The sequence below is a fragment of the Melopsittacus undulatus genome, assembly GCF_012275295.1.
Source record: "Melopsittacus undulatus isolate bMelUnd1 chromosome W unlocalized genomic scaffold, bMelUnd1.mat.Z SUPER_W_unloc_2, whole genome shotgun sequence".
In the NCBI taxonomy this organism is placed as follows: Eukaryota; Metazoa; Chordata; class Aves; order Psittaciformes; family Psittaculidae; genus Melopsittacus; species Melopsittacus undulatus.
Window position 1 is genome coordinate 1,856,117 of NW_022993944.1, and position 11,420 is coordinate 1,867,536.

An 11,420-nucleotide genomic window follows, 5' to 3' on the forward strand; every position below is an offset into this window, starting at 1 on the left:
TTCAGAAAAATACATTTGCCAATGCTGTCCCTGATAACTTCTTCTCACAGTTGTTCCAATTTGATTTCTGGTTTCAGTTTTAGGATTATTCTTAAGACACAGCTGACATTGTTTTGTCACTGATTGAACTGTGGTGTATAGATTTCTTCCTACAATTTGTTTGTCTAAATAAGTATATAAAGAGTTGCTACCCCAATGAGTTTTATTATGTTCTCCCTGAACTAACTTCCAGAGTTGGTTATAGGGGATTACAATTCACCCATCAGGTATCTGAACCCAATCCTCTTTATTTTCCTGTCCTTTTAGATCCTCAATCAATTTTCTATCCTCTTTTGAATACCTAGGTTTAGATTTTACAACTGTTAGCTTGCCATCAGGGATTAAGGACATGATTTATGATTGTTCAGCTGCTCATTTGGCTTCAAAGTCAGCCAAATTATTTCCAGTTTCCTGATCAGAGTCACCTTGTTGATGTCCTTTACAGTACATAACAGCTACTTCTTCAGGTAGCTGAATAGCCTCCAGTAATTGTAGAATTTCTGTAGCATGTTTAACCTGTTTCCTTTGTGTGTTCAAAAGTCCTTGTTCTTTCCAGATAGCACCATGTGCATGGACCACACCAAATGCATATTTAGAATCAGTCCAAATATTTATCCTTTTATCTTTAGCCAATTCTAGGGCTTTCATTAACGCTATTATTTCTGACTTCTGTGCAGAGTTTTTCAAGGGTAAAGGTTTAGCCCCTATTACCTGTAAAGTGGTGGTAATGGCATATCCTGCATTTCATTTACCATTTTTCATGAAGCTACTACCATCCATAAACCAAGAATCGGCATCTTCCAGAGGTTTTTCTTTCAAGTGTGGTCAGCTTGAATATACAGTCTCTATGGTGGCCAAGCAGTTGTATGTTCGTGGTTCTGTCGATTGTTCCTGCAAAAAGGATGCTGGATTCACAACGTTAGTGACCACAATTTCTATATCATCTTGTTCCACAAAGGTGGCCTGGTATTTAAAAAAAACATGAAGGAGATAACCAGTGAGCTCCTTTCTGTTCCAGGACTGCTGATACAACATGGGACATTAGCACAATAATTTTTGTCCCAAGGTGAATTTGCAAATTTCTTCAATATTCATGACAACTGCTGCCACAGCCCTTAGGCATCTGGGCCATCCTTTGCCCGCTTCATCCAGCTGTTTTGAAAAACACGTCACTGCCCTTCTGTAGGGTCCTAGTTTCTGAGCAAGGACTCCTAAAGCTATTCCTTGTTTTTCATAGGAATATAACCAAAACGGTTTATTCACATCCAGAAGTCCCAGAGCTGGAGCTCTCATTAACTCCATCTTTAAATTTCTAAAAGCCTCCTCTGCTGTATCAGTCCATTCTAAAGAGGGAGGGATTCCTTTCAACAGTTTATATAGTGGTCTTACCAAAATACCATAATCATGAATCCAAAGTCTGCAAACTAAAAGCTTAAAACTAATTCTAAAGGTTTATATATTCCATTTTGTGATTTTGTGTCCCCCTTGTTTCAACACAAAGAACAGTGAAGGTGATTTGCGACACTCTGGAGTGTGGACCAGCTGATTCTGATGATGCTGCATGTACAGAATGGCAAATACAAAATACTGTGAACGTTTGCTGCAACTGAAGCTTCTTGCAAACATACCTTCATCCCACTCCACGAACGGACAGCAAACTTATTAGTGATATGATTTTAGACTTACTATGCTAGTGAGTCTTTCACAAACACTTCTAATGTATATCAAAGTATTATGAATGCAAGGCAAGCAGTAGTGAAATCCGAGCAATGAAGGTTCAGTGGAGAATTGGTGTGTGGTAGGATTGTGGTTAAGCAGTTAGGTAGAACAAAATTCACCTTGAATTTTTCCTCTCACCCCTTTTCCCTGGAGTCCTGGGTTCAGCTGTAACATCTCAACCTATGGGATTTACATTCTTTTGATTTTCCTCCCCATCCCTCTAGGAGTGGGGGGAAAGAAGGGGGAGAGTGAGTGAGCAGCTGAGTGGTGCTGAATTACCAGCTGGGCTTAAACCACAACACCTGGTGCTAACAGCTTAACTGCCCTCTGTCAATGTGAAATGGAGTAGAGGAGGGATGGTTGCTTGTGTCTCTCAAGGCAGCACAGGTGTATAACACCACAGAGGTTAGTTTAGCAGCTATAGGTGTGTGTTGTGTCACTTGACAGAGAGCTGCAATGTAGATGATGTAGAGATGGGTGTGTTCACAGAGCTGACAGCAAGGAAGGGAAGAAGGATCTGTGTCCTTGCTTGCTTGGCACAAGCCCAGCTTCTCAAAGTGTTGATCAGGCATAATGAAATTGCTGTCAGAGGGCTTTTGTAAACTGTTGTGACTCTTTGAAAAGGTGTTTTGTAACCTGATTAGCATGACCAGCAGGTCAAAGGAGGTGATCCTGCCCCTCTACTCTGCTCTTGTGAGACCTCACTTGGAGTATTGTGTACAGTTCTGGTGCCCTCAACATAAAAAGGACATGGAGCTGTTGGAACAAGTCTAGAGGAGGGCCACGAGGATGATCAGAGGGCTGAAGCACCTCTCATATGAAGACAGGCTGAGAAAGTTGGGGCTGTTCAGCCTGGAGAAGGCTGCATGGAGACCTCATAGCAGCCTTCCAGTATCTGAAGGGGGCCTTTAAGGATGCTGGGGAGGGACTGTTCATTAGGGACTGTAGTGATAGGACAAGGGGTAACAGGTTCAAACTTAAATGGGGAGTTTAGATTGGATATAAGGAGGAAATTCTTTACTGTGAGGGTAGTGAGGCAGTGGTAATGGGTTTCTGAAGGAAGTTGTGAAAAGCCTAATTAGATGGCTTATTGTCTAGAAATAGCACCTTTCACTAAATTCCAAGGCATTGCAGTGAAAATTGTAGGTGTGTTGCTGTAGTTCTGAATGTAAACAGCTGTTTAGCTATGAAGGTGATTTTCTTTACTTTTAGATATGAGTCTTCCTGGGGAGTTTTGTGTTTTAATTTGGAGAAGGTTGAGGTGAGGGTGCCTGGAGTGTTGTGTTAGGCGTCTGTAGTCTACAGTGTTGGTCTGTGGTTGGTGGTGTTCCTGTCAGTGTCAGCAGGATCATCTGGGAATGCAGTGGTTTCAGTGTGAGTGCTCTGGGATGGTGCTGTAGGTCTAGAATCCCTCTGAAGTAAAAGTAGAATACAGAATCAGTTTCTGTATGGTTCCCTCAGATGCCCTTGGTCACTGTAAGGGCACAGACCCACCTTCTAAAGCTGTGACACCAGCAAAGGGCCCATGAGCATTATTACCTCCTCATGTTTTAATATGGGGCATCCTCCCACTGCTCATGACCAAATTTGCTCTTTTTGTGACTAGAAATCCACCAGTTCCAGTCTTGAAACATCACCCTCCTTTTATACCTAAAAATCTAGAGGTCTCAAAAGTACAGAAACCCACACTTCCAAAAATAACTTGCTGGTGTTGTTGCCAACACAGCATCTTGCCTGCAGATATCCATTTTCCATGACATGGAAAGAAAGAAATAGCTGTAAGAAACACTGCTGTTGCCTTGACCTTGAGGAAGCCTTTTTAACTTCTCCAGTCTGATTGAGGGTGCTAGAAATAGCTGTGTTCCATGAAGAGTGTTGGTATGGCAAAACCTGGGGTACCTCTTCTTCTTGGTGGAGGAGGCTGCCTTCCACAGAGTGCAGTTCAGGAGTTGGTTGGTTTGGGTTTTTTTTCCTCCTTGTCATCACAAAACCTTCTTTTGGAGAGCTTATTCAGGACGTGGTGATGCTGGTGGGTGGAAGGAAGGGCTAGATGACTGGGACCTAGCAAGGTGGGCAGCTCTCTGCTGCTGTAAGGGTTAACAAGTTCTGTTTCCTGCATGTTTGTTTGTTTATTTTTAATTTATTATTATTTTCAAATGTGACATTAAGGAGACCTTTTCTGTACATTGTTTTCTCTCCCTAATGGTTGTTAACAGTTTGGTGTTTATTTTTTGGTTGTGTGTTGTTTTTTTTTTTTTATTTTTACATGTCCATGCTGTGTAATTTTGAGAAGCTATGGAGATTCTGAGCATAATAATGTGTATTTGGGTTTTTTTATTGTCGTCTGTACAGATGAAATGGGAGAATTTAATAAAAAGAGTCTGCAGATTTTTTTACTTGTTATGTCATTTATTTATTAGGGCCTGCCTTTCCAAGATGAATTGGACGAATATAGTCTTACTTGAGCAAGGCAGGTAAGGATTTTTGGTAACAGAACCCAAGAAACAGGACTTTCATGCATAGCAGTGTCACTGAAAGTCAGGAGAATAAAACTCCTTAACACCAGTGTAGCATTAAGAAGCAGGCACTTCTTTATTGCAGCACTGGGTGCTAGGTGGAATTTCCACAAATGAAGCACACCCAATGCCAATTTCATCCTTACACTTATACACAAAAATTACAAGGTAGTACACTCCCAGTTACAATAATTGGTTAGTGATTTACATACTATTATAATATCTGCAGTGTCATTCTCTATTGTTACTACACTTGCATGGGGGAAGGATCTTCTCAATCTGTGGGTGTGATTTTTAGTCTTATAATGAAGGCAGTTTACTTCAGGTCACCTTAAAAGTAAGGGTTTTTTTACCAAGTTGGCCAGCTAGATTTCTACCTTGCCGGGATGTCAAATAACTCATCCTATATAAAATAGACCCCAGGTGCTCTGGTTTAGTGTGAGGTGTCCCTGCCCATGGCAAGGGGGTTGGAACTAGATGATCTTAAGGTCCTTTCCAACCCTAACTATTCTATGATTCTATGATTCTAAATCACCCAGCCCCTATCAACCATCTCTAGAAGTAGGATGCGGTGCATATATAAAGTAGTAGGCAAAGCTCAGAAGAGGTTGTGGAGGTGTGGTGGTTATAAGCAGACATCACTAAAACATCATGCTGTGAGGTGGTTAAAGGCTCGGGTTGTCAAGTTTGTATGTTGCAGGACTCTGTGCCTATCTGTAAAACATCCAAGTCTGTTGCAACTTGGCTGAGTATGAGTCTTTGTGCACTCCTTGGTGAGCTGGATCTGCAGCCTGTGGCAGAGTAAGGAGATCCTGTGGAAAGCTGACTGCACAGCCCTTACATGTTGTTTAGATTTCTGTTTCAGAAGTGGATTTGTGTTGTTTTCATTGAGTAATTTTGGGACCTTGGGTATGAGACAGTGGTAAGACTTGAAGGGCTGTTTATTGTAGCAGCTTTTAACACCCTAAATAGGTGCTGGGCTGAGAACGTTTACTGTCTAGCTTAGAGCTTCCTGCCTGATGTTACCTTTGGGGATAATTAGCTCTGACTCCTTGATTTTGTGTGGCTGGGAAGCAAGTACTATCAGGTTCTTTAGTTGCAAAGAAAGAAAAATTGAATAGTCTCATCTGAGACCTTGTGAGTGGTGTCCTTCCAAGTGAAATAAGATGCTAGGCTTCATTTATAAGGGAATGTAATCCTGACTGGCTTGAATACCCCATATCCTGGGTTCAGCTGTAGCAGTAATTTTTCTCCTTAGTAGCTTGTGCAATGCTGCATTTTTTACTTTAGTCTGAAAACACTGCTAATAACACACCAATGGTTTTAGTTGTTGCTATGTAATGTTTACTCCAATCAAAGATTTTTCAGTCTCATGCTCTGCCAGGGTGGAGGGGTGCTGGGAGGAAGCAGAGACAGGACACCTGACCCAAACTAGCCAAAGGGGTATTCCATGCCACAGCACATCATGCCCACTATATAAACTGACAGGAGTTACCCAAAAGGCCCAGATCACTGCTCACGTCGGGCTGGGTATTGGTCAGTGGGTGGTGGTTCTCTCCCCTTATTTCCCTTATCATTATTATTATTGGTGGTAGCAGTAGTGATTTTGTGTTATACCTTAGTTACTGGACTGTTCTGATCTCAACCCATGGGAGTTACATTCTTTTGATTCTCCTCCCTATCCCTCTGGTAGTGGGGGGGGAAGAATGGGGGGGAGTGAGCGACTACATTGTGTTCTGAGTTACCAGCTGAGCTTAAACCATGACATCCCATGACTGATCTTCACTGAGTTAGATGCTGTATGAGTGCAGTCTGCATGCTCGTGGAAAAAGAACAACATTCCAGTAGCAGAAAAATCTCATGTGAAGCACAGCTTGGTGGGGCAGTGCTTCAGCTGTTTTGTTTGTCACCAAAGTAGGGACATACCTTACTCAACTGATTTCTGGGTGGAACTGCTGAGAGTATGGATGCCCTTGGCCAAAAGCAGTCTTGTCAAAGGCTTGTGTAAGCAAGTGGAAAACTGTAGGACTGCTTTAGCAGCAGGAGAGATGACTTAGAAGTGTTGTGGAAGCAGGTTGGAGGGAGATGCTGTTTTGTCTTCCACTGCCTCTACTGCAGGGAGTTTTTAATAGGTTTCTATCTCTACAGTGACCGTTCACCAATAGCTGGATGGACAGTGGTTTAAGGGACAGTTTAAAAAGGGGTAAGAAATAGGTGTACCTGTCTGTGGCAGTTGCTGCACAGTAAGGGGGATTTGTTCTTACTGTAAACAGCAAAGACGGAAGATTCAAATCCAAGTTAATTTTCATTTGAGGGAAGTCCTGCTTTGGAGAAAGAAAGAATCGGGTAGGCAGATCAACTTAAGCATAAGGTAATATTTAATAATATGATAATTGCTTGTTGCAATCCAGCAGTCATCAGTTAGGACTCAGAGCAACAACATGCTGCCACTATTGCTGCTGCATATGTGCATGTTGTACTGCTGCAGGGTTCTGGTCAATGACATATCTTACAAATGCTTTAAAGGTTTCTTTTAAATTTAAAGCAGTGCTGTTTAGTACTGAAGGGATAGTCCACAGCAGTAAACTGAAATTGTGGTACCTTGGTGTGTGAGCAGACTGCTGACCTCAGATGAAACAAAGATATGAAACATACCGAACAGGCTGCCCAGAGCATCTTTCTCTGCCCCATCCCTGGCAGTGTTCAAGGCCAGGTTGGACAGGGCTTGGAGCAACCTGCTCTAGTGGACAGTGTCCCTGCCTGTGGCAGGGGGTTGGAACTGGATGAGTTTTAAGGTCCCTTCCAACCCAAACCAGTCCATGATTCTTTAAAAAATTTTAGTGTTTAGGACTATGCCACAGAATGGACTCAGTCAGAGATCAATATGATCAGACAAAAAGCCATTTATTGCATTTATTTTATATACTATTGCTTACACACACCTACAGCAATTTCACATATCATGATTGGATACTTGCCTTGAAGACCCTTAGGGACTAACATATAATTGGTTAAGCGCAGGTGTGAGAATTCAACCTCGAACGCTTGCCAACAGTCCACAGTTCTCATCACTCAGTGAATTCCAGCTTCTTCTTATCTTGCTTGCTTAAGCTTCCTCGGGCCTCTCACAGCCTTGCTGTATCTTTCAGAGTTATTCAGAGTTCATGTACCAAATATTCATTCTCCTGTGAGAACACTGTCTCCACAGGACTAGTTAAAGAGAAATAGTTTTGGAATACAGTGCATTTTCAGAAGTGAACTAAAGGAAAAGTATCCTAGAGGCTGCATTATCCCTCCATCATCCAACTTGTGGCCTTTGGTCCAATGTGTTTGGAGGCAAGCTTGCTGTCTGGTGTGTGCTGTCAGCAGAGCTGCTGGAGCAGCAGGATGGAAGGGGATGCATCTCTCTGCCTGCCAGCCAACTGAGGCCTTCTATGTAACTTCTCCTGCAGGTTGGCAGGAGATTGGGCTTCTCACGAGAACCCAGCTACCTGGTGCACAGTGAGTTTACCACTTGCTACTGTGCTGGCATCATGAGCACAGCCAGGCATGCATCCATTGAGCTAAAGATGGCAGACTATTCAAGCAAGCTCTACCAGTAACTGGAAGAAGAGACTGGAGTAAAAACAGATACTGAAAGTGTAATTGTTGAGTGATCTTTGGGAAACAGAATCGAAGTACTGATGCTGAAATACAAATGTAGTTCTACAGTGCCTTAAGGGTTGGTGGTTCCTGTTAAAAAATGATATATTTGGACTGAATCAGATGTGAAGGAATGTCACTAATTAATCAGAAGAGTGGGAAGAAGGGTATTGGATGGGTGGAAGACAAATACTGATAATTATTATGTTGCCTGTAACTTGGGCAAGTGTAGGTGATTTTTCACAAGGACACTGAAAAGTATATTGCAGTGACAGGAGTAAATGGCCCATTTTCTGCACTGATTCACTTCTCAAAAAGAGAAGCCTAATGCTTGCCAGGCCCTTGTCCTCATGGGGGACTTCAACCACCCCAATACCTGTTGGAGAGATGGTACAGCCTTGCACAAGCAATTCAGGAGGTTTCTTGATTGCATGGAAGACAACTTCCTCTTGCAAGTAACAGAGGAGCCAACAAGGAGAGGTGCCATGCTTGATCTTGTGCTCACTGACAGGGAGGGGCTGGTGGGGAATGTGATGCTCCAGAGAAGCTTTGGCTGTAGTGATCACAAGATGGTGGAGTTCGAGATCCTCAGGGCAGTGAGAAGAGCATGCAGCAAGCTCACTGCCCTGGACTTCAAGAGAGCAGACTTTGGCCTCTTCAGGAACCTGCTTAGTAAGGTTCCATGAGAAATAGCCCTAGAGGGCAGGGGGGCTCAAGGCTGCTGGTTGGTATTCAAGGATCACCTGCTCCAAGTTCAGGAGCATTGTTGCATCCCAACAAGAAGGAAATGGGTCAGGAAGGCCAGGAGACCTCCATGGATGGATAAGGAACTCCTGAGCAAATGTAAAAGGAAAAACAAAGCTTATAGAAGGTGGAAGCAAGGACAGGAGGCCTGAGAAGAATATAGGGACATTGTCTGGGAAGCTAGGGACCAGGCCAGGAAAGCTAAGGCCCAGTTAGAATTGAGTCCGGCCAGGGATGTCAAGGGTAACAGGAAAGGCTTATACGGGTACATTGCCACCAAAAGGAAGTCTTGGGATAATGTGGGTCCTCTCCAGAAGGAAACAGGACACCTGGCTACCCTGGATTTGGAAAAGGCTGAAGTTTTCAAGGACTTCTTTGCCTCTTTCTTCACTAGCAAGTCCTCTGGCCACGCCACTCAAGTCTTGGAAGACAGATACCGGGACTGTGGGAATGAAAGACCTTAGGCCCACTGTAGTTGAGGATCAGGTTTGAGATCATCTTAAGAACCTGAATGTGCACAAGTTCATGAGCCCTCATGAAATCCATCTGTGGGTCCTGAAGGAGCTGGGGTTTGGAACTAGATGATCTTAAGGTCTTTTCCAACCCTAACTATCCTATGATTCTGTGTGAAGTTCCAGGGGTTTTATTAAACATAAATAAATGTAATTGAGTAGGAACGCAAGTCAGAATTATATTGTTTTTATTTGAAAAATTGACTAATGCAGCTTTTAGTTACTAGCTCTGAAATCTTTAAAATTATTTGAGGATCTGGAATTTCCAGGCTTCTGAGTAGTAGAAGCATCAGCTCTGCCACTGTATTAAAGCAATGAGTCTCAGATGAAAAGGAGTTCAAGATCCTATCCAAATGACTCGATTTTGGTCATTGTTGTAGAGTACATGAAGACAGGCTCCATTTCAGTGGCTCAGACTCAGGATTGACTAATCTTTCTGAAACACATAGCTTCATCACTGAAGTACATATAAGCAGGAAATATAACTGATCTCAAGCTTGCACCAACTCTCCTGGAAGACTAATGACAACATTTGTCTTATGTCTTGTGGCAGTGTAATGGGGATACCTTGTGAATTTATCACCCCAAAGAAAGTGGCATCACTCCACCCACTGGTCAACATCCATGACCTTGTGGGGGCTATGTATTTGCCAGAAGATGCACTCATGTCATCTGCCAATGTGAGTGTGGCTCTGACAACCGCTGCCTCGTGGAGTGGGGGCTGGGAGCATACGAGAATGTCTCCTTCACAGGTTGACCAGCTGAGAAGGAGAAAAAAAGATGTGCAATTGCTAAGCACTTCTATTATATACCTCCCAAAGTATAGAGGTGGTGACCACACTGGGAACACAAGTCACATCAGTTTCATGATCAATGATTCTATTGAATTACAAGTCATTACCATAAAGTACAATGAAACAAGAACCTTAGCCCAAGGCCCCCAGCCAATAAACACTAACACAGCAAATACCAGCTGTAAGTAAGGTAGGACATGCTGAAATTCCAAGATCAAGAGCAACAACTTTGAGAGCCAATAAATCAGCATTGTGATGAGTGACTATTAATCCAAAACAATGAATGCTTATCACAAATACAGTTAGACACACTCCAGTCAGATCTGTCGTTACCTCAACCCTTCGAGCCCCACGTTGGGCACCAAAAAGAACTGTTGTGGTTTAAGCCCAGCCAGTAACTCAGAACCACACAGCCACTCTCTCACTCCCCCCCCTTCCTCCTCCCCTCTCCCAGGGGGATGGGGAGGAGAATCGAAAGAATGTAACTCCCATGGGTTGAGATAAGAACAGTCCAGTAACTAAGACATAATGCAAAACTACTACTGCTACCACCATTAATAATGATAAGGGAAATAACAAGGGAAGAGAATACAACCGCTCACCACCCACCAACTGATACCCAGCCTGACCTGAGCAGTGATCTAGCCCTTCTGGGTAACTGCCCCCGGTTTATATAGTGGGCATGATGTGCTGTGGTATGGAATACCCATTTGGCTAATTTGGGTCAGGTGTCCTGTCTCTACTTCCTTCTGGCTTCCCCTCTTCCCTGGCAGAGCATGAGACTCAGAAAGAGTAAACATTACTGAGCAGCAACTAAAAACATCAGTGTTATCAGCGCTGTTTCCAGGCTGAAAGTCAAAAACACAGCACTGCATCAGCTACTAAGGAGAAAAACTGACTGCTACTGCTGAACTCAGGACAATTGCTCTGAATATCCTCTTTCAGTGGTAGAAAGAATCTCTTTCCTTACTCTTGTGAAAGCTTTTGCTGTAGAAATTGATTTTCACAGTTTTTCAACTTAGCAGGAGAATGACAGTGGCTTGACTCTTAGGTGTGTCTGAGACTTGGATTGTTGCATTTGTGGGCTGGAGAGGGTGCTAGCCTTGGCACTATGTTTTCCTTGCAGGCTGCTATCCCCAAAGGGCCCATCTGTTCCTTTCCTCCAACTGAAGCTAAGGTTTTACAGTGGCATTTACATGTTTATGAGCTGTAGGGGCAACCAAACATTTGAGGTAATTGCTCCTCCCCCATGTTCTGGCTTTTGGATCTCTTGAAGGTAAGCCATTGTGTTTGAAAACTATGGTTGGGAAGTAAAAAGCTTTGCTTATTTACTCTCAGTTGTTAGCAAGAGTTTCTGCTTCTAGTGAGTAATATATAGTCTCCAGGGAATTCAACTCTGACCAGAGTCCCCATGTGCTTCACTTTTACTTGACTGAGTAATTTAATATATATAT

General features: G+C 43.1%; 1 protein-coding gene across 1 annotated transcript in view; it reads left to right on the forward strand.

The window, feature by feature from the left end:
• LOC117438211 (Golgi apparatus protein 1-like) overlaps positions 1-7,876 on the forward strand; it is a 78,415-nt gene extending 70,539 nt beyond the window's left edge. The window contains 1 exon segment of the mRNA XM_034073701.1: positions 7,727-7,876. Within this exon segment, the coding sequence (XP_033929592.1) occupies positions 7,727-7,876 (150 nt within the window).
• The last annotated feature ends 3,544 nt before the right edge of the window (positions 7,877-11,420 follow it).